The sequence below is a fragment of the Anopheles gambiae genome, chromosome 3 (assembly GCF_943734735.2).
Source record: "Anopheles gambiae chromosome 3, idAnoGambNW_F1_1, whole genome shotgun sequence".
Lineage (NCBI taxonomy): Eukaryota > Metazoa > Arthropoda > Insecta > Diptera > Culicidae > Anopheles > Anopheles gambiae.
The window spans coordinates 10,706,206-10,728,109 of record NC_064602.1 but is presented as its reverse complement, the minus strand read 5'-3'; the positions used below and the strand labels follow the sequence as shown (position 1 = coordinate 10,728,109).

The 21,904-nt window shown below is 48.9% G+C and overlaps 4 protein-coding genes across 8 annotated transcripts; all 4 read right to left on the bottom strand.

The window, feature by feature from the left end:
* Nucleotides 1-762: 762 nt before the first annotated feature.
* On the bottom strand, nucleotides 763-3,028 carry LOC5668179 (uncharacterized). The gene has a single exon (XM_061659079.1). The coding sequence runs from the start codon at nucleotides 2,893-2,895 to the stop codon at nucleotides 847-849; it is 2,049 nt and encodes a 682-aa protein (XP_061515063.1). The 5' UTR covers nucleotides 2,896-3,028; the 3' UTR covers nucleotides 763-846.
* Nucleotides 3,029-4,154: 1,126 nt separating this feature from the next.
* On the bottom strand, nucleotides 4,155-10,248 carry LOC1277530 (uricase). 5 transcript variants are annotated; one of them, XM_061659084.1, is made up of 5 exons: nucleotides 8,658-10,248; nucleotides 8,382-8,556; nucleotides 5,687-5,999; nucleotides 5,318-5,596; nucleotides 4,155-5,233 (listed from the first exon to the last, which is right to left on the bottom strand). In XM_061659084.1, exons 3-5 carry the CDS (start codon nucleotides 5,886-5,888, stop codon nucleotides 4,731-4,733), a joined length of 984 nt encoding a protein of 327 aa, XP_061515068.1. In that variant the 5' UTR covers nucleotides 5,889-5,999; nucleotides 8,382-8,556; nucleotides 8,658-10,248; the 3' UTR covers nucleotides 4,155-4,730. The 5 variants fall into 5 exon arrangements, with proteins under 5 accessions (XP_061515068.1, XP_316997.5, XP_061515067.1 ...); XM_316997.5 differs by having other exon boundaries at nucleotides 8,066-8,556; nucleotides 8,666-10,248; XM_061659083.1 differs by having other exon boundaries at nucleotides 8,208-8,556; nucleotides 8,666-10,248.
* A 133-nt stretch (nucleotides 10,249-10,381) lies between these two features.
* On the bottom strand, nucleotides 10,382-14,190 carry LOC1277534 (collagen alpha-1(I) chain). The gene has a single exon (XM_061659081.1). The coding sequence runs from the start codon at nucleotides 13,824-13,826 to the stop codon at nucleotides 11,913-11,915; it is 1,914 nt and encodes a 637-aa protein (XP_061515065.1). The 5' UTR covers nucleotides 13,827-14,190; the 3' UTR covers nucleotides 10,382-11,912.
* A 3,839-nt stretch (nucleotides 14,191-18,029) lies between these two features.
* Nucleotides 18,030-21,021, bottom strand: LOC5668178 (spidroin-2). The gene is made up of 2 exons (XM_001688944.2): nucleotides 20,783-21,021; nucleotides 18,030-20,323 (listed from the first exon to the last, which is right to left on the bottom strand). The coding sequence occupies exon 2, from the start codon at nucleotides 19,746-19,748 to the stop codon at nucleotides 18,393-18,395; it is 1,356 nt and encodes a 451-aa protein (XP_001688996.1). The 5' UTR covers nucleotides 19,749-20,323; nucleotides 20,783-21,021; the 3' UTR covers nucleotides 18,030-18,392.
* Between the last annotated feature and the right edge of the window lie 883 nt (nucleotides 21,022-21,904).

Genomic DNA, 21,904 nt, shown 5'->3' with positions numbered 1-21,904 from the left:
TTTGGCTTTACGAGAAGCGGTGATTAACGGCCGGATCTGTTGCGAGGAACGGAGTATGCTTCGTTTGCTTTGGCTGCGAGATCGTTTAATCGGCCCCGTTGGGTGAGAGTGTTTTGATACGCTTGATAGTTTCATTTTTCAAAACCTTAACTTACCTTCCATACATCGCCGCGCCGAAACAAATGACACGCGACAAAATTATGTGATATGGTAATACTAACCCGAACCATCATCATTTCTCAAAACCTTTTGCAAGCAAGCTCTCCTGTCTTGCATTCAATCATTTTAACCCTTTTTTCATGCTCACCATGTCACACATGATAAACTGTGTCCATTTGCGTACCCAATTACAAGCCACAGCACGTCGGCGTAGCGCAAGAAACAATACGCCAACGCCCACGTGCGCCTTCGCTTATTTCTACGCGAGCCAATGCGCCAAACAGCAGCCAGGCGACCTATGCTGTGTCCTGGCCCCCCCCCTGAGTTCGTACATTATGCATGAAATAACACTACTGCTAATGGTGGATGACAAATGTGGTCGCCTCCCGAGGAAGCCTCCCGGTTGTAGTCCCGTTGGTAAAGGAGCGTGCTGGGAGCGTAGAGAAAAAGGGGTAACAGAGCTGACAAATGAGTACGGGACGCGTCTTGGGAAAACGAACTCCCCCCCAGAGGTTCACAGTGGAGCAAATTGAAATGAATCTATCGAAGAACGAGCAACCTGTTGCACCGTTTCCGAAAAGCGAAATGTACTGCACAATATCATACGGGTTAGTATCAAATGCGTCTATATTTATCTCCATATCATCGCACCGCATACACGGCGTGACGACTTGGGCTAGAAACGTCCTAGGCTAAACACACCGGCCTAAAGATCCACAACCAGTCCAGCTTTAATCGAAGCCAATCGAGCGTGGAGAAGAGGCATCGGTTCGGTCCGGCGGCCGGCGTAGCCGGTGGAAGTGGTACAATCTTCTGAGAATGGGGCCACAGCCCCACAGGTCGTTGATGAAGCGCCGCGGGCTGCTGTTGACTTTCCTGGGCCGCCACGTTCGGGACGTCCTGCGGGCGTTTGATTGGTTCCGCTTCGTCCAGATTGTACCAGTAGTAATGGTGAGTGATTTGTTGTTGCGTTGTGTTGGTCGTTTGAACGGTATGGACCGGACCGGCCGCCGCCAACTGACGACCCTCCGCACGTGCCATTTCGAAGCTCGGTCTATTCCGCACCGGACGCTCTACCATGCGCTCCCTATCGGTTCCATCGCTTCGCTTCAGTGGGAACCGTTGTGGACACTCCTCCTGATAAACGTCCAACACAAAGCCCTGTACGGTGGGGAACCGTCCGGCGCGGGAGTAGATGCGAATGGGTTTGCTTGGATAAGGGCCAAAGTCAGCCGTCCGGTAGACTTGCCCCGTCCGGCAGCCGCAGATGCGCTGTCCATCGATCTCCACGAACCCACCGGCACAGCCCGGATATTGGTCGTTGCCGAAGAGGAAAAACTTGAAGCTGATAACTAGTCGGCAGGTGAGTGGGGAGTGTCGCTGTACTTGAACCACACAGTCCTGATTGGGGGTGACTGGGGAGGGGAAGTTCGCACTGGAGAGGTAGAATCGGCGCTGGTTGAAAGCGTTCCGGCAGCACGCAGGGCCAAGTCCAGGGACGAATGAAACTTGATTTTCGGGCTCAACGCCTGCTGGAGTGCGTTCCGTCGTTGGTTCGGGGAATTCAGGTCGTGATTCCGTTTCCCGGACTGGTGCGTACCCAGGTGGAGCTGGTGCTCCGAGTGATGTGGTGCCTTCCGTGCCTCCCGAAACCGTTGGATATCCAGGGTAATAGGAAGGATATTGAGGGTACTGTGGGACAGGTTCACAAGGTGCTGTAGGACATCCTGGAGTTGGTGGTTGTACTGGAACGGGTTGCGGATAGGGTGGATAATACGGGTACGCAGGTCCACAGGATTGAACTCTCGGATCGCATGGAAATCTTGGAGGTTGTGGTGGAACAAATGGAGGAACTGTAGGCACCGAACATCCCCACGGTGGATAGGAACAAGGCACTTGAGAACACGGGAACGTTTGTGGTGGATACGGCTGCGATGGATACACCGGAGTGGAAGGACCTACCGGTGGCAAGTATCCATTCCCTCCTGGGTTAAACTCCGGCGGTATATCCTGACGACTGCTCACATGCTTCACATCATTCGACACGCTTTCCGGTCGCTCTGTGGCACTGTCTTCTCCGCTCGATTCTGTCTCATCCGCAACTTGGATCGTCGTGTACACGGTGTACGCCGTTGAAGACTCTGCCGCCTCATTGTCCTCGCTACAGGGCTGTCGGGTAACCAGCAGCCGAAAGCCACGTCCCGAGCCCCATCCATCGGTCACAAACTTAACCCGCAACACACCGCCCGGTGCATCGTACAGCTTCGATCCGATCACCGTACCGCACAGCACTTCCTCCTCACCAATCACTAGCCGGTCCTTGCTGCAGTTGCGCGAAGGTTCCAGTGAAAACTCCAAAAACTGAAAGTGATACTGACTGCTGCAAACGAACGGTGACTTGAACGTGTACTCGCAGTGAAGATGTCCCTGGTAGTCTGCAGGGAAACCAGGCGATCGGATCTCACTCTGCAATCGTTTGTAAACGCCACCACACTCTACCACACTGCGACGATCGCTCGACAGTGCAAACGCATCCGAACGGTCCTGGAGCTTCTGCGCGGCATGCACATCTTCGTAGTCATTGATCATCCTGAAGTAGGCTTCGGTTGGCGGACGCTCGTTCTGAACATCCTCACCCGTAACCGTGACGACAGCACCGGATGACGCGATGGCGAGTTGTAATAAGCTCAACCGTAGCGTGAACTTTATAATTGAGTTTGCGATTAGCTTTGCCATTACTGCTGGAGCCCGGTTTACCGCAATACAATGCTGGGGAGTTTGGGGAGTTCACAGTAATTACGTTCTATTGCACTCGCACTCACAATCCCTCTCAAACCAACATCTTGCTCGGAACTGGCAAAAAGCAACTTTGTTTCTTCAACTTTCGTCCACTTTGCACTCAAAATTGATACTAGCGTTGTTTGCGGCTTCTAAAACCCACTGTGGCCACACGCCGCAAACTGACCCGGTCCAATCCACTTCAGCTTCAACTTCCAACTGATCAAAGTATCGGATAAGCGCGCAACTTTTGAGCTCATCAATATTTTAATGAGTGTGTCGGTAAACGTACCTCCCAGGACGACTCACTCTCTCGCACTCTTCTCCCCCATTCGCGTTTGCAACACTCGCTCTCGTGCCTTGTCTTTGGCGAACGAATGGTGCTGACGGCAGGAAGATGGTTTTAAAGTTAAGCCTTTGTTGACTTTGGAGTTTACTTTACCGCAAGCGCCCGTTTGCTCACCCACCAGCTCCATTGCGGGCATTTCCAAAACTGAACTCCCCTCCCTTTATCGCTCTGCCTCACTCATTGTTAGTCGCGCCCTTTCATCGCTTGTGTTGTGTCACTTCCGGCCGGTGCAAAAGTGAAACTTCTATTGCGTTTCCTGTTCCACCTCAAGGGCCGTGTCCCCAAATTCCACTCAAACACTCAACCCCGAGATGATGAAATGTCCCATCCCACAGTATCGTGTCCAAGTCCACTCGATACTGGACGTTGTTTGAGTTTGACGCGAAAGTGGCCAAAAGCGGTGCCCTTTTTCCCTGATGTACCAGCACCAAGTACTACATCGTCGTCGTAATCGTAAAACCAACCAGTCTGAGGGCTCTATTAAGCAGCCGTAGAGTTGGGGACAATTACGCACGTCTTTTATTATGCTGCACCACCGTCAATCGTCGGGTATCGGCGGGTTCTGGCAGCATGATTGCTTCAGCGGAAAGCTTTGCTAATCTGTATTTCTTGTTCACGGTAAGTGACTTATACTGCCGATTGATTACACTTTATGAAGTTCTTAGTGTCGGATCTCGGGAAAGGGACATCCGGTATTCATAAATCGCTGCCCACAGGAGAGTGGGGCGATTCTTTGAAGGAGTTTGTAAGGGATTACGACATCTATTGGAGGAAGTTCCGGTAGGAATAGATCAATTTTAAGAGCTATTTAATTACCACGAAGGAATCTTGTAGAATATTTTCTGCGAAAAAGGACAAAATCGCGAAATAATGCTATAATATCATTTATTGAGATAAAATTATCCTTATCGACTTATATTAACAATCAAACTGGAACGTTCTGGCTGCTCTGCTACTCTGTGGGAGTGTAATAAATGCACAAAAAAAAGATACAAATGCACTTCCCACACTCAACGCTTCAATCAAACAAATTGATTTTCCCTCCAATCCTTTGATGCATGTTCCAAAGGGTGTGTGCATCAATTACAAAGAATTAATTATTTCACTCTTCACTGCCCACCTCGCAAACATTCGAAAAGTGTCGTTTGTTTGCATGAATCATAACCTTTTTGGAGCATCATTTTGACCACAAAAACAAACGATAAGTAATAACAATTGGCGCTTCAAAGTCGTGCAAACATTCAGCAATAATTCACGGGACAGAGGTACATTCCAGCCAAGATGACCATGCTAAGAAGCTTGGCATGACATCATCACTTACGCTAACGTTTACTTGAGGACACACCTTAGCGTTCATAGAATAAAAACAAAGACCAAACAGTCCACTAGCGTTTCCAGGTTTCGCGGGTCACAGTTCTCCATCCATCGACCACAGGCATCCATCTCACAGCTTACTCTTCACGTACTGATCCGATTTCCGATCGAGCTGGGCGTAGATGATGCCCGCCGGCTTGTCCACCGGCACGTACACCGTCTCCTCCTTCAGCTCGACCTCGTTCACCACCTTCGGGAACTTGCTGAAGTCGAACGTGAAGTAGTGCTTGTTTGGCATCGTCATGTCGATGGACGAAATTTCCGGTATCGTCTCCAGCACCTGCTTCTCCGCCAGGTAGAGCGTGTTCTGGACGCTCGGCGAAAAGATGCCCTTCTCCGTTTCGCCCGCAAAGTTGTTCAGGATGCACTGCTTCACCTTGTTCCAGCAGTAATCAAAATCAACGCCCGTCACGGTCGAGTACTGCCAGGAGGAACGGACCACCGTGCTGAAGATACGGTCGTGCTGGTCGGGCAGCGAGCGATACTCATCGTTGACAAAGTTCACGAACGCCGACTGTGTCGTCTTGAGGACGCGCAAATCCGTCAGCCCACTGATGACGGTCGGTTTGATTTCTGGACCGGATCAAAGCAATGAAAAAAAACGAACATAAGTAACACTGGCGGAAAATTGAATTATCACGCCCCTGTTTCGCTTACCGGTTCGCTTCTGCGTGACGTCCGTGTACCGGATGGCGGTCGGCGTGAAGACGAACGCGTGATTATGCAGATCCTTGTACGGGCCGGTACCGAAGCCCATCCGCGACCACGGATACTCCTCGATGTGTATCGACACCTCCTCCACGTGCGAGTACTTGCTGAGAAAGTGATGACACAGCAGGATGCCAAACTCTTCCGGTGACTTGAGGCCGTGCTTGCGCGCCAACAGGTAGACGGTGTTTTTCTGCGAATCCGTTGCCACAATGTCACTGTTATCGCCTGCCAACATCGACAGAGGGGGAGAAAAAAACAATAAACAAACAGTGCCATTAGGCTCTTGCAGGAAGTTGGTTGCAGCACACTGCTTACCCTCAAGATAGTCCTTCTGGCTGCGTAGCTTCAGCTTTGTGCCCACCTCAAACTCTTTTATCGTGTGCACCAGCCCGCTGCGCACCACGTGCATCACCTTCACGCTGTCCTTGCCGTACCCGTAGTTGCTGATCAGGAAGGGGGAGTTTTCATTCTCCAGGTATCCTTCCCGGCTTTCATCGATCAGCTTTCTGGACATCATCTTGGCAGTGGCGTGGTGGGTCAAGTGTGGAGTTTCCGGGTTTGGTTGCTTCGATGGCGGATGCGCTTCTCCGGATAGGTAAAGGTAAAACGGTTCAATTCGAACCCACTCCTAGAAAGCATGATTGGAGGAAGAAGCAAGACACAGCAAAAGTAGGTTAATAATTGACCGTTGCATGTAGCAATCAACGTCGGACGGAGCTTTGCAGAAAATAGCTTTTCTTCAATTCTTCGCTTCTACCATTCTACCACAAATTGCATGAATCATTTCCCAGCCTGACCTGGCAACCCTGGTGAAGGTGAACCTCCGTTACGCCATTCTACATACTTCAGGGTTCATCAACACGATCACAATGCGTTCTCGCTCACCCGCAAAAAAAAACGAAAACCGGTTCGTCAATGGATGTTTGGCTGCAATTGTAACACACTTACTACAACTGCTCTGTTATTACGCTTATCCTTTCCTCTGTTTAGATGTGCCCATTCGCTGAAAATGACGGATGAGGCCCCCATGATAAGAAGGCATCCACAAAGGCCAGTGCGAACCGGTTTAAAACCATCCACCACTGGATTGACAGCTGACATTGTGAAGTTGTATGCGCGACGATGACGTCGTCGACTACGTGCGGAAGCTGTACTGTTGTTCGTTTTGTTGTGCCCTGTTCTTTGTCCAGATACTAGCGAGTCTGTGGGTCGTAGCGTGACATTCGCATTTCCGCGGGCCATTTACGATCCCTCTTGCGGTTGCTTATCATCATTCTGTCCCAATTCAATAGGTTCAATCGGCAAAAGGCAAAAAACAGGCGAACGCTAATCGCTCGGGCGAATCCCGTTTTCGTATGCCCTTGTCCTCAAAGTTAGACGAATTGCCCAAAAAATGACAGCCCTACTAATGCTGATAAGCGTGTGGTTTTTTTGTTGTTGCTTTTTTGCCAATTTACAATCTAGCAATCGAATGGCACCCACCGGCTGCTATTTGGATTATCTAATCAAGCAGGTTCGATACGGCAAAAAGATGACCTAAACCAGTCGACGGACAGGTGTCAAACGATCGATTAAATTCTATTGCATCCCCAAAATAGCATCCAACAATTTTGATTGGATAACAATGGGAAAGCAGACCGGCTTTCTGACTGTCCTGGACACTCCGGACAGAAAGCGAACGTGCCACACTGCACGTACCCGCGGATGCGGAATTTCCCCAGCCCCAGCTGTGTGCACTACGCTCATAAGGCAGACCTACGCTATAAGGCAGGTTCTGGTTAGAAAGGTTATCAGGGGTGTTGCCTGCGGGTTCTGTCACAAAAACAGAACGGTTTTTGCAGTACCACGCAACCACGATGGAAGTCTCGGCTGTTGACAGGAGCCAGGCCAAGCCAAGCAGCCAAGAACAAGACACGGGATGATGAACCCCGGTGGCGAGATAACGATGACGTGGTACACTGTCCGTGATCATCATCACCACTCTGCGGCAGATGGTTGCGCAGGGAGTAGGAGAAGCATTTCATTGAGCGTTAAATGAAATGATTTGGAATTGGAAATGGACCGGAAATTGTAGTTTTTATTTGACTGTGAGACGTCTTCATTAGTTGGCGATCTTTTTAATGCACTTAAAACATAGATTAATTGATTGAAAAATGGCAGTAATGCTCTCAAACGATCTTCATTCTTCCGAAGTCCAAGTAGGCTTCAAGTTCCTTTATGAGGTGATATGTTTGTTATTAGCACTTAGTACATGGAGGTACAATGTATAAAAAAGCACTTTGCACTAGAGGTCAAAGGCCTTTAATGATCTTCAGACAATGGTCCAAGCTATTCCAATTTGATTACGATAGAGAGAGATGTTTCATCCTGCTTGTGGTATGGATTATGAGCAACATACTAGAATCTTCATATAACATCATCATCAACTATTCAGAACATCGTATTTAAACCCCTCTTGTAACATAGACTATGCAAGCGATCTTCAAAGACATCTGAAGATCACCTCACATCAATGATTCCCATGTGTTGTGAGCACATTCCTCTTTAAGTCACTCTTATCACTGCTGGTGTAACACTTTCACTCACTTCTTCGCATGCACACAATCACAAACATTCTTTACCCAAAATATGTGTAGATGCTACAATAATCCCAATTTCTATGTAAATTCTAGCCTCTTTTTGTCGATCACTTACTCGATTTCTAATCACCGGAACTAATAACGAATGTTCACCAAATTCGCAAAAAATCACTCCACTTATCACTCACAGTTGCTGCTGCCACTTGCTGCTGCAACTCACTTGTCAACACTCCTGACTGGACGGCTGCTAGTCTTACCTTGGCCACTGCCACCGCTTAAATGGGGCACGGCAGCGAGAATCGCGAAGATTTTTCCCCACTGCCACGGCCCGAGATCGTTGGGCTCTTCTTCGTACGCGATCGGTTCGCTTGTTCATTCTACAACGCGGGCTTGCCCCCGTGTGCCCGGTGCTAATCGTTCGTCCGTCTTACCTCCTGCCAGTGGCTCGGTGGCTCGAATTTCCCATTATCAGTCCGGTTCGGTCCGAATTGTTGTCTAATCGACACAGTCGGCCATCGACAGGGGAAGCATTATCGTCATTGTCGTCGCTTCTCAGTTCGTGGCTCGTCTTGCCTGTTACTCTACGTTTACAGCCTCCGCTGTAAGCTGCAATTGCAAGTGTACCGAAGACGGGGAGGGAAGAATCATTTGTAATGCACTTTTTGTGTGTGTGTGTATGTATTTTTTTGCTACCGCGAGGACAATACCTGCATACCTGAATTGATTGATGATCGACATAAGACGGTCGGCCAGACATTTGTGCGATACAATGCGAATTGTGTGTCAATTCGCTTCCAAACGGTTGCAACACCAGCGACCACGTGCTTACCTGTGTTGCGCTGCTGGCTGTCGCTTCCCTTTTATGTGATGAGGTAAGGCTGTGGTGTTGTCACTGACGATCTTACCAATTATGAGGACAATCCTTGACCGACGATGCACTGCGTAGAAACCAAGCATACACACACTCACACACATAAACACACCCAAACACGGTTGGGGAAGTTATTCAGGAGTTAATGTTGTCGGGGCGACTGGGCTGCAGTAAACATCTTGCTCACCCTCTCGCTTGATAAGGGAACAGGGGTGACTTTAAGAAATTCGGTAGTAACGGCTTTGTCTTGTTTGCTAAAACAACCAACAACCACCGCTGCTTGTTGATGCGGTGTGGGCAGTGGGAAATTTTTTAAAATTTTACATGCGTAAAACAACACAAACATGCGCGTTGTTTACCGCAGAACTGAGCCCATTAAATCAATGGAGCGACTAAGTGTATGGCCTAGGTGCTTGTCGACGGCGTTGGCAGTCTATGCAAGGTTTAATTTTTGCCTCACGTGAACGTCGGCTAATAACAAGATCCACCCATTGCCATGTGTTTACTAAACATTGTATTACCCTACCTCCTCGGGGCACACCAGCCAGCTGTCTCGCTAGCCTGTTGTCTATTTAACACACCGGTTAGAATTTGTAGCACAACATTGTTTTGTTTTTGCTTTCATCCAGTAACTGGCACCTTCATCCGCAAACTGTTACTTACGCTTATGAAATCATCCACCCGATAGATTGTAAGATCGTTCGTCCGGCTAATCGCGTCGCGATCTGATAGATGATTCCAAGAATCAGTTTGCAGGGGATTTGCAGCACGAGCTGGAATCCGGATAAGGACTTTAGACAAAACAAGCTGTTGTTTAAACGGTGAGTCTAACGGTGCCATTTGCCGGTGAAGAGGGCAGTAGAAATAGAAAGAGGAGAAAGTGACACACAAACTGTTCTCTCTCTCTGTGTATTTCTTAGAACTGTTGTCTGGATGTAGAAATGCAGGCATTATCTCGTGTGTCCTTTAAAGGTGTTCAAGTCCAATTAGATTTCATTGCCACGAGACAGTTTTAAAACAACCGGCACAAAGTATGTCTGTAGTCTTAATGAGTAATGATCGCCTTTGATTTGAATTTAATTGTGTTTGTCGTAAAACAGAGTTCAAGCTATAAAAGTCAGACATCATAATCATTGTGGTACAGCGAATGCTAGAAATAATATAAGTAATTTAATAATTTGCTCAGTTACCTTACCAAAAAAATATTATTTTTAAATATGCAGCTTTTCGAAATGAAAAAATATTTGAAATCCAATTCTAAATCATCCTAATCGGTGTACGAACACTGGCAGGCGTTACGTATGTTAACGGATGCAGCCATTTAGACAGCCGTACGCAGCCATTTGACGGTTGTTTTAAGCGTTACATTTGAAATACAGAAGATACACAAAAGGGTTGATTTTTCGTCTTTTGACTGCTTTCTCATTTCTCTATAACTATATTTAGTGTAAAATTGAGGAAAAACTATAAATATCACATAACACAGTAAAAACTTACCTGATTATATATCTAAAATAATACAAAAATTGCTCATTTTAGTTACTAACAAACACTCCCATATTCCAATTGAAATTGTTTTATTTATTTTTTGTTCAGTAAAATTTGGTGCCTAAAACCAATAGCTATTACCACCAGTCGAATTCCGATTCACTTTCATATGGTTGCTTTAAAAGCATTTTCATTCATAATGTGATGCCAAAAAATACTCTGTAATTACTTTACCGATTACTACCGATAACTTTTCCTTTTTTTACAAAAATCGTATAAGACACATCAGAAGCAGAGCCCTGGGGTACCTGGCTTGGCTTATCTCCATGATAGCGCAGTGTTGAATAAAGTGCTTTGAAAGGCCGAAAAAGAGTTTACGCTGCAATACAGTTGAAGAAATATTATCACCAACAAATTCCACTCCCTAATATCACACCCGGGTTCCAGGTAAAGACATAAGCGACATATTGATTGTCTTCGTAGATAGGTGATCGTTCTCGATCGCTTTGTTTTAACCGTAAACCAGTACTGTGTGTAGAAACATACATGATAAACCTTTCGATCTATATTGACCATAGAGATATTTAGTTATATAAAACATATTAGGATGCTTGTGGCTCGAGCGTGCGGTATTGCTGAAGGCTGTACTGTACAGCGCACTACGAACATGTTGATTTGTGTTGCTTCCATGCGGAAGAGTCCATTGTTTATGTTGCAATAGAAACACATTCCGGGTATATAATCGCTTCAAGATACAATATTGTTCAACTTCAACACCAGAGTTTATATCACTGAGTAGCGTAGAGGGCAACGGGGTAGGATTTTAGAGAGAACAGTTCAGTTTCAGGAGAGAGTATAGTGGATAATAAGTTGGGTTTAACAGACCCTAAAGATATTGACATGTAAATGCGAGTAAAAAAAGTTGAGATTACAGTCCCTTATCGATCACCCTAGAGGGATCGCAGATATTGGTGGATGGATTTTCAATTACAACTGTCATATAAAGATCAAGAGATTCCTGTAGCTGGTAACAACAAAATATGAGTATTTTAAACATACTATTTTCCTTCTGTAAGATTCTAATGTTTAGATTGCCTTTTGCAGTCTATCAGTTCACATGTATAAAAGGTTTCATTGGGAGAAAAATAACTTCCATAAGAGAATTAATGTTCTGTTGATTGATGTTGCAATCAAAATTCAACTCTAACCCGTCTGCATCACGAGATCTTACGACTATTGCGAATCTGTGTGTGATCGTTTCGTTCGGAAACCAGTTTGCAAATGAATATCTAATAAGGCTGCCGGTGTTAAACCTTTGATACGCTAAACCTGTTCTGCTCTCACTCTCTCTGTCTCTTGTGTGGGGATGCCCCATCTCACAACTGTTGGGCTGCGATTGCTGTAATACTCTGTTCTGCTGTATGCTTCGACAGAAACTGCACTTGGATTGCAAGGCCTACTAGTATTGCTGCAGAAAACAAAAAATGCTCAATATTCACTCACTCACTCGCTGCTTTAACAACAAAAATGTTAACCATTGTTATTCTTGCTTCCCTGGGTTCCAGGACTAGAAAGAAAGGCGCAATTCGGGAAGGGCAAAGGCCTAGAAGCGTACCAACTGGCGGAAAGCTTCCGACACGATCAGCGCACCAAGCGCTGTCATGAGTGAAACAGTCTTCATGCTGGCTCCGCTCGCCGTCCGCAGCGATGCAACGGCCGGTGTGACGGGTTCCGATTGGGTCGTCTGAGCAGCGGCAGCTGGTGTGACAGCAGCCTGCCCTTCAGCCGGCGGTGCCAGTGACAGTGGCGGGTGGTTCGGGTCGGGAATGAACTGACCATTGGCTTCGTACCGTCCCGGCGTGAACATCTGCGTTAGCGGGTCGAACTGACCCGACTGGAAGATGGTCGTATCGGGGATGTAGCGTCCCGGGGTGAAGATGCCCGTCGCTGGATCGTACTCTCCCGGTGGAACGTACTGTCCGGTGGCAGGGTAGTACTGGCCGGGCGGTGGGATGTACTGTTTCGCGTTCGGGTTGACCGTGGTCGTTTCGGTGGGTGCAGCAGCAGCAGCATCAACCTGTGGTGCTTGTGCCAGTGGGACCATCGGTTCCGTTCCGTTTGCCGGCGTCTGCTGTTCTCCTTCCGTCGTGGTGGTGGCGTTTTGGTTCATCGTTTCTGCGGCCTCAGAAACTGCTGCTGCCGGTGGTGCTGCAGATGAAGTCGAGTTGTCGGCAGTAGATTCTGGGAACGGAGCCAGCGGGACGGACGCTTGACCATCGGGACCAGGAGCAGCAGGAGCCCCCGCTGGAGGTGGGACAGCAGGTACAGCGGCGGCGGCAGCAGCAGCCGCAGCCGAATCCGTTGCCGGAGCGACTGGTGCTGGTGCAGCAGCGGCAGCTGGAGCGGCTCCTTCTGCCGGAGTGGCAGCGGCAGCAGGTGCAGCTGCCGGTGCAGCAGGAACGTTGTTAATGATCGTTACACCGCCCGAACCTCCCTGGCTGTACCGTGTGCGATCCTCCGGACGGAGGGCATTGTACAGGGCGGAACCAGCCGCTCCCGCCAACAGACCCGTTCCAACGCTGGCCGCAATACCACCGACACCGATGCCCGAGCTTTGTGGCTTGTACGCGCCAACCGGAATGGCCGCGATCGGGAACGAAGGGGCAGGGGCATAGTTCACTGGCGGAGCAACGCCACCGCCCTGGAAGTTGCCGTGCGGGGCAGCGAATCCACCCGCCGGAGGATGATAACCACCGCCGCCAAAACCTCCCATCGGTGCTCCAAAGCCACCCGCTGGTTGTCCAAATCCACCCGCTCCAGGCTGTCCAAATCCGCCCGCTCCCGGTTGTCCAAATCCACCCGCTCCAGGCTGACCGAATCCAGGCTGCCCATACCCGGGCTGTCCGAACGATCCCGGCTGTCCGAATCCGGGCTGACCCGGCCGGAAGCCCTGATTACCCGGGGTGTACGCTGGCGGTGGCACGTTGAAGCCCGAGTGCATGTTCGGATTGTTGGCGGCCGAGTACGGTGGCGGTGGTCCCTGCGAGTACGGCGGTGGCGGAGCGCCCGCATGCGTCTGGTGCGTGTTGTGTGTGGCCTGCACCGGATATGGCGGCGGTTTCGCCGCACTCGACTGTACCGGAGCGCTGGCCTGCACCGGATAGGGCGGCTTATTCACCGCCGCAGCTCCCGTCGCTGGCTTGGCCTGACTGTTTACGTTCCATCCGATGTTGCGCTGGTTCGACGTGTCGACCGGAGCGGACGGTTTCGGAGCAGGCTTCGACTGGTAGTTGCTGTAGCTCAGACTGCCCGGATTGCTGTAGCTGGAGGAAGAGGAAGAAGATGAGCTTGGCTTCGACACACGGCCCGACGACGAGGACGAGGAGGACGACGGTTTCGAGCGGCTTTTAAACTTGGCCGACTCGACCATCGGCAACAGTGTGGACACGGCCAACAGCGCACAGATGGTCAGCGCTTGCAGCTGCTGCCTATTTTCGTAACACCCGACGCTACGCATTTTTTCGCTCGTTTGCTCGACCGGAGTCACTTTCTCCCGATCCGACCGCGAGCGCGTCTGTTTTACACCTCTCCTGAAGAGGTTTGACCTTCACGGGACTGTTTCTGCGCTTTAATCCGGATTGATCACTTGTTGCACTTGCTACACTACTAATGCTCTTTTTGGCACACGAGTTCGATATACGGGAGCAAAAATTAGGACGAATGTCTCGTCAATCACAAAGTCGTTTTTCACCGCACACAGCCACTGGGAAAAATCCACTCCACTTCGTTCGATCGCAGAAACTAAAATGAAGAGAAAGAATAAATAATAATAACGTGTGAGGGTAATCGTGCTCATGGGCATATAGTGATGTGCGTGCAAGGCTTCATTAGTGAGGTTGATGGTGTGCGTGAGATATGAACGAACCAGCGATGTGTGGTAGTGATGTACGCAGTGGCTCGGACCTATCGGGTTGGAACTGTTTTTGCCGAACGAGATTTTGCCGAACCAAAAAACCTAGGTTTGTTTACTACAATTTTGGCAAGAAAACTTGTAAAACTTTACAAATTTATTTATGAAATTGTTGGTTTGCGCTGTATAACAAGGAAAACAACTTTTTTTTTTAATTTTGCACAACTAATTGATCGAATGCGAAGCGTTACGAAGTGCTACGAGGTGTTACAAACGTTATATTTCTATTGTTAACTTTTGCGTTATGGTGAAATTTTAGGTTAGTCAGATCGCGATCTAAACGGCTATATAAAACATTTGAAGAATTGATGAATATTTAGAAGAAGATTTCCTATACAACAGCTTATTTTTTAGTTGAACTTTTTGCCATCCATCGAACATTCAATTATAACTTCCCAAGTGCCACAAATCCACTAAACGACCACTAAACGGCTTCTAAACGACTCAAGCACTCTACCTAAACGGAATATAGAAAAACTTCGTTTAGCAGACGGCAAACGACTCATGCATTCTAAAAATAGCAAAAAGCTAGTGGCGCTCTCTGTTGGTGGGATACCCCAACCAGTTGAGCTTCATCGCGTGGAGGAGAGCTTTCTCATTTCCTCTGTACTGTTGTATGGTTTCGCATTGAAGTTATGCATCGCTAGAACTAGAACGGCGATACGATTGTTTAAATACTAAACTTCAACGGAAAATACCAGCACTGAAGCAAGTGAGATTTGAGTAATGGTCGTTGGTGTTGATACCCACGTATCTGACCACACGACCATTCATATAGATCTTTGCTCAGAACGTTAGAAGGCTATATACGTCATGATAAGATGAAACTTGTTGAAACACATGGCAAGAAAAGGATAGCAATATAATAATGAGTTGTAATACGCCATCTATTGATCAAACCAATGAAGCTGTGGAGCTTTAATTTTTTTCTATGGATATTCAATTTCCCAGTCGTTTAAGCTTAATCTGTGGCGCTTGGGTTATTTTATCTAAAAACACAACTGGTTCGTTTTTACCATACCATTGGTTGAAAAAAACAATTAAAAAGAATCGTTCAATTTCTACTGAATAGCGAAATATATATACGATACGTCCTTTTCCTAGTGCATAAGTAGGTTCAGTAGATGCCAAAGAGCTTAAACGATTCCAACGCGCTCCAGCATCAACAGGGAGTTCTCGCTTATGGTTTTTTTGCTCATATAGGATTCACTGAACATACTGGACCTGCGAAACATTCTTTGGAGGTTCGGAGTCACTAATGCTTTTTTGCACCTACTCGTTGCACTCACGGACTGGGCTTGATTCTGACTCTGATCCAGTGAACCTAGTGGTCCCATGGATCAGAATCGATTCCAATAGACTCTCCAATAGACTCAATAGAGAATCGATTCCTAGACCCTCGAATCCGAATACCGTTAGAGGAATCGTCTGACCCACCGCTACTACTCTTCATTGCACTGGTTCAAGGACGGTGTGGTAGGGGTACGTGATCCGTTTACGTGGAGGGGATTTCTACACTCGAACGATCGATAACCGCCCGTACACGGAAGATGTGTTTACGCTGAAGGTAACTGCTTCGTGCTTACATTTCCATATTCGTAATGAGCTCTTCAGGTAAGGCCGTCTAGCAAATATGTACCGGTAGTGTGTTAGGGCGACCACACTTGTAGGCGAAAGCTTACACACAAAGCCCGCCCGCATTTGGAGGTGTCACAAAAGCGCGTAACGATGACGTCAGAGTTACACGTCGTTGTTTTGCTGGCGCGCTCGTGATGATTCATAGCCTAGGTGGATGATTCAAAGGTGTAGTACGAACGATGCAATACTCCCCTTCCCTTGGTTCATCCGTTCACTTGATCGAGCAGCTGTGACGTAAATTGACGGCATCAAAACAGCGATCAAGCTGAACAGAATGCGCGCGTTAGGAACCTGATGCGTACGGACAACTAATCTTTTCTTGTACCAGGAAAGATCCTCCAAATGGGAGTTCGGTTGGAGTTCGCTAACGAACGGACTTTGAGTGTTGCAAAACAGCATCTATCGCGCTTACACGATCACGTGCCCCTGCCATGTTTTGCACTCATTGTATCACAGGCGACAGTTCACAATTGGAAAATTGCTTTCACTTCGTCATCGCGTTGCAAATCCCCGTTCGAGTGGGGCTCGACTCGTCAATCTCGAAATAGCACTTCTATTTCACAACATTCTGAAAGCTTCGAATATTCATGACGTCACAGAGGAAATCGGTATTGGTGAGCTTTAGTGGCGCTACACTAAGAACAAAGAAAGCGGGCCAGTTGAGTGAACCGGTGGACTTGTTGTTGAGGAATTGGATTTGACGCCTGTAATTTACCCCAATTTCAACATTGACCTCCAAGGATTAGCTCTATCGCGAATCGGAAACGACGATTGCGTGCACGCCAGCCAGCCACCTCATAGAGGGTGGTCCCCGTCCATCACAGGAATAACTGGGCAAAGCTATACCTAATGTCCACTAGCACCGACACCTCGAAGAAAGTGTTCGATCCGTCCACGAGTTCGTTCGAGTAATCGGTTTGTTGCGTGTCAGCGTGCGGTTGGATCGAAGCAAGCGTTTCAAGCGCCTAGAACAGTTTCAAGCGCCACGTGTTGTTTAGTAGCGCGAGAAGGTTTTGCGCGAGAGAAAGAGAATGCGCACCAACAAAGGGCGTTTGTATTTCGCGAAACAACTTTACGATTGTTAACATTTATGTTTCTCAACCACAAGGTGAGAGGCGATAAATCAAAGGAGGAAATTATTTTCAAATTGCAATTTCGATCGTATCGGGAAGATTTGCTGATCATTAAAGAGCGGGGTTGAATTGGAACATTGCGAGTCCGCCGACCGTGACTTGTGTTGAGTGATGTGTTTCATTTTTTGTTTGCAAATTGAATTTTTACGTGATATTACACTTATATGGCCACAGTGGACAGTGGTATACACAAAAAGCACGACGCAAATCACGTTGGCACACTACCGGCTTACGCTTTGTTAAATAAGTGCACTGATGACTCGAACGGCCCGGGTAACTGTTTGATCATCTGACGCGCTGTATTCCTACCCCATTACCATAGCCATGTGAATCAACAGTTCCACTAGAATGGAGAAAACCCCCCCCCCCCCGCTCCAAAAGTCGGTCGGTGTTTGCGATTGTGCAATAAACAAATGGCTCTGTCTACAGTGTCCGCCCTTCGATAGCGCGTCATCGAGCTCCATCGATCGACGAGTCGGAGAATAGCCGGCTGATATACGTTTTAATGCAAAAATGTAAAATTTAGCATTCCACACCCCTTCCCTCTTGGGAAAAGCTGGTGCTTTAACGGTGCGGGCCCGTGCTGCAAACAATGGAAATGAGCGCCATGAGGCCTCACTGCTGCTGGAATGCGCTAATGTGCTATTCGGATGGACCATGTATTTGATATAACCTAACTAGTTTTGAGGTGGAATGCGACAACCCACGGGGTGTAGTGCGTTATCGGTCTGTTGTCTTAATTACATTAATCCGCGAAAACGTGAAAAATCCTACGCAAGCTTGTCTTGCGTAAACAAACCGTTGTGGTGTGTTGTTGGTTCCTTGTTTTGGGTTTTTGCATAATACATACTATTACATTGCTTGCACCTTGCCTTTGGACAACGTTATACGTTGTACTTCCTCATGTTTCTCACTATTTTTCAAATTGATTACTCCAACAGACCCACAATACCACAAACCACAAAAAAGAGATGATGAATTTTTCGTTTAACCTTATTTATTACACATATCGTTGTTTCGTTTCTTTAAAAATTCAAACATTGAACATTCGTGATCCTCGTTTACCTCGGCTCTCTGCTCGGGCAGACTCTACCTTAACCGGACTAACCGTACTAAAACATATTACAACGCAAACGGGCAAAGAAAAAAACAACAGAGCAAAAAACAATACTCGCATCGGTCATCGACGCACCGCCCGGTACAGGGAAAACTACAAAAAAGTAGTGGCACAGTAACACAACTCTCCAACTCGTTCCCCAACTCCCTTTACAACCCCTGACAGGTGTTTTTTCCCCCGATATTTACAATAGACGCTGCTGGGTGCGCGTTGCCCTCTGGTGGCTTAAAAGCGAAGATACTTCACAACGAACGGCAACAGCCCGAGCATCATCGCGATGGAGGACGGCAGGCGAACGATCTCGGCCGCTCCACCCTTCGCCGGTTCGGCCATCGAGGCGGACAGGTCGGGCTGGACGTTGAGGGACGAGTGCCGCACCTCCACGTCCGATCCGGATGCATTCGGTGTGCCGTCGGCCGGGGTGGCAGGAGCTGAATCCGGCATTGGGGCTAGCGGGGCCATACCGAGCGGGTTCTCCGATGAGCTGGTTTCGAGGGTTGTGGTGGTGGTGGTGGTTGCCGTAGTTTCACCTTCTGCCGCTGGTGTCGTTGCTAGCGGTGTGGCTTCTGTTGGAATCGGTGCGAGTGGAGCATCTCCATTGGGGTTGGCCGGAAGAGGAGCCAGTGGAGCATCACCGTTCGGGTTCGCCAGTGGAGCAGGTGTCTCTGCAGGAGCTGCAGCAGCAGCAGGAGTTGCCGTCGCTGCCGTCGTTGTCGCTGGCTCTTCCTTCGCGTCCTTCGGCTTCAGTGCGTCGTACAGTGCCGCTCCTCCAATACCCGCAGCCAGACCTGCTGCACCTGCTCCCAGTACCGTGCCGATTCCACTGCCCCCACTGGACTGCGGCTGCTCGTAATGGTGCACCACCGTCTGTCCCGGTTGTCCCTGGTAGTGTCCCTGATCGTAATGTCCCCCGGGGACGTACGACGGTTGATGGGGGAAACCACCCGGCTGCTGCTGTGGCACGTATCCTCCCTGCGGTTGATATCCGGGTGCGGGGAATCCACCGCCAGGGTGCTGTACCGGTGCGCCCGGGAATCCTTGCGGCTGCTGGACCGGGTAGGCCGGGTAAGCACCGGGCGGAGAGTGTGCCAAACCACCGCCAAATCCACCCCCGGTTGCATTATGACCATGCGAACGGTACACATTGCTTGCCACCAGTCCCGTACCGGCTGCACCGGCCGCTGCAGCTCCGGGGTAAACGCCTCCCGACGCTCCCGGTGCCCCCTGGGGAACCTGCCAGCCGTACGAAGGTTGTCCACCACCACCATGTGGTGCCCCCACTGGCGACTGCGGGTGTCCACCGGCGACCGGTGCGGAGGAGTAGACGGGCGCGACCGGTTTCGCTGCCGACGCGGGGGCCGCATGGCTCGGCGAGTAGCTCAGCTTGGCAATGTCCGCGTTCGCGTAACCCCGGTGGCCGGTCGGTTTGGTGACGCGCGACAGGGCCACCTTGCGGCCGAGGGCCGCCTGCGGTAGGGCGAGCAGCGCACAGAGGCAGATCGCCAGCAGCTGCCTATTTTTAGGCGAAAGTGAGCGCCTCGTCCGCCTTCCGATGGGTCGTGGGGGCTCCTCGACTAGCATGGTGGTTTTGTTTAACACGAACAACGAACCACTAGCACAGGCAAACACGAAAACACTTATCGGACACCGAGAAAGGGTGTTGGGTGGTGCTTGATCGGCGTACCAACGGCTAATAATATCGTTTGTTGACGGTCACGGGTATCGAGGCCCCTTCGAGCAGCGGCTTGTTATCGAACAGCTAGCAATTAGCTTGTGGTGGAGGGGGCTTTTGGGGGTGAAATTTACATACAATCCCGGGAACAAAAACCCCTCTGCTCGCTCTCTCGGTACGGGATGTTGAGGTGAAACTTCTCCCAAGCTTTTCACCCTGCAATAGCGCGTAATTCACACTGGTATCTCTTGCTGTCCCACTCGTAAGCACCACCTTCACACGTACAAATACACGCGCACACTTTGATCACAAGGTTAATCCCGTGGATGCTACTTGGCGACGACCGGCAGGGCTACTTGGCTTCCCATCCGATGAACGATCTTCGCCCGACTGGCCGTGCTGTTATCCGGAGGCTGCGATGTCGTTGGACGTTGTTATCTGTCCGTCGTGTTGGTTTATTCCCCTTGCCTCACAGGTGTATGTGCTAAAACGATACAAAAAGAATGCAATGAAAACACGAGCATGCAAACAATTGAGGGGGGGGGGGGCGAGGGCCACATGATGGATATATGTACATCGCCAATGTGTTTGGTACGCCGTCGCCGCGCACTTCAGGTGATAATGAGTGGATGCGAGAGCGGCTCACGTGAAGCCGTTTTCACCACCGAGCCCGAAAATTTGCATTCGATTGTAGAAGCGTTTTTCGTACAAGTGTTTGTGTGTGTCTTCGTTCTCTCTCTTTCTATCTATCTAACGAGCTACACAAATGTCGATGGTACGCGATGGATGAGTCTTCCGTGGTTTAGCCTTCGTCCAAAATCGGCACAACAAACTCACAGAGCTTTGTGCGATAAGAGCACATGCAACTGGCTTAAAACCCGGCGGATTTACGATGGACACTGTCACTGATCCGACTGTACCGAGCGCTGCTGTTATCTCTTACCTTGTGGAAAATGTTACTACTGCTGCTGCTGCTGCTTCTGCTGCTGCTCCGAAGGTAAGTCTTCACCTTTAAAGCGCGTGCGAGTGATTGTGCTGGTCGGTCGTTCGGTAGCGGCTACGGAGCCTCCGATGGAAGCGTCGCCTGCTTTGATATCCTACACACACCACCACCACCAGCAGCACAATCACAATCCAAGTGACCGGTTAATTGGACCAACACATTCCCACTCCCGGAGCCTTACCACAAAGCAGCAGGGCCCGTTGCTTTCGGCGGGAACTATACATACCGCTGGTGAGAAAGCGAGAGAGAGAGAGAGAGAGAGAAAGAGAGAGAGAAGCCCTCATGCCTCACATGCCCTGCTGCCGACCTTATTTTAAGACCCACCTGGAGAGTCCTTTCTTGGTGTAGGGCAATTCGTAGAATTAGTTTTTTTTCTTGGTGTGCGTGTGCTTGACGACCAGGTGCTGGTACCATGAGGTCCTTCAAAGGACATTAGCGAACGAACGCGCGCGCAAAGCGAAGGCGAAGATTGCGAAACAAAGCGGAAAGACAGAGAGAGAGAGAGAGATAGAGACAAAGAGAAGGAGAAAAGCAATAAAACCGTTTGTCGTGGGCTCGGTCTTAACGGTAAAAATAGAAGTTCTCGATTTGTTCCATCAACAAATCGTAAATAAGTAATTTAACAATGTATAGAGTAGAGCAAGGAGCTATTAAGCCGTAATATCCTAACCAAAACTTACTTAAGAAAGTACGGAGAAAATTATACTTTCTGGATGATATTTTTCCTAGAAAACACCTTAACCAGGCAATTCTGACGACCCCATCCCTTGGTTAACCTTGAAACTTCTATTTGCTCAGATCTACTTCCACTCTAATGCATTGTACTGCTGCTCCACACCTTGTGAATCACGGCGACCATTTCCACACCTTTTCCTGGTCGAGGTTCGAGTTAATGCGATGACGCTGACGCTTCTGATACGCCATTAGCGTAATTTATCCAGCAGTTGGAAATAATTTTCCACCGGGACGCTTTTGCAATTGTCATTTAACGACTTCCAATCGCCTACCTCCCCCCCCCCTCCGAAGGAAGGAAATGACTGATCACATGGGATTGATCTTGAA

Excerpts from the sequence above, each read along its gene's own strand:
- LOC5668179 (XM_061659079.1), bottom strand. The coding sequence starts at position 2,895 with ATGGCAAAGCTAATCGCAAACTCAATTATAAAGTTCACGCTACGGTTG.
- LOC5668178 (XM_001688944.2), bottom strand. The coding sequence starts at position 19,748 with ATGCTAGTCGAGGAGCCCCCACGACCCATCGGAAGGCGGACGAGGCGC.
- LOC1277534 (XM_061659081.1), bottom strand. The coding sequence starts at position 13,826 with ATGCGTAGCGTCGGGTGTTACGAAAATAGGCAGCAGCTGCAAGCGCTG.
- LOC1277530 (XM_061659084.1), bottom strand. The coding sequence starts at position 5,888 with ATGATGTCCAGAAAGCTGATCGATGAAAGCCGGGAAGGATACCTGGAG. Across the intron at positions 5,597-5,686 it reads CCAGAAGGACTATCTTGAGG|GCGATAACAGTGACATTGTG; the intron begins GTAAGCAGTGTG and ends CGATGTTGGCAG. Across the intron at positions 5,234-5,317 it reads CGTCACGCAGAAGCGAACCG|AAATCAAACCGACCGTCATC; the intron begins GTAAGCGAAACA and ends GATCCGGTCCAG.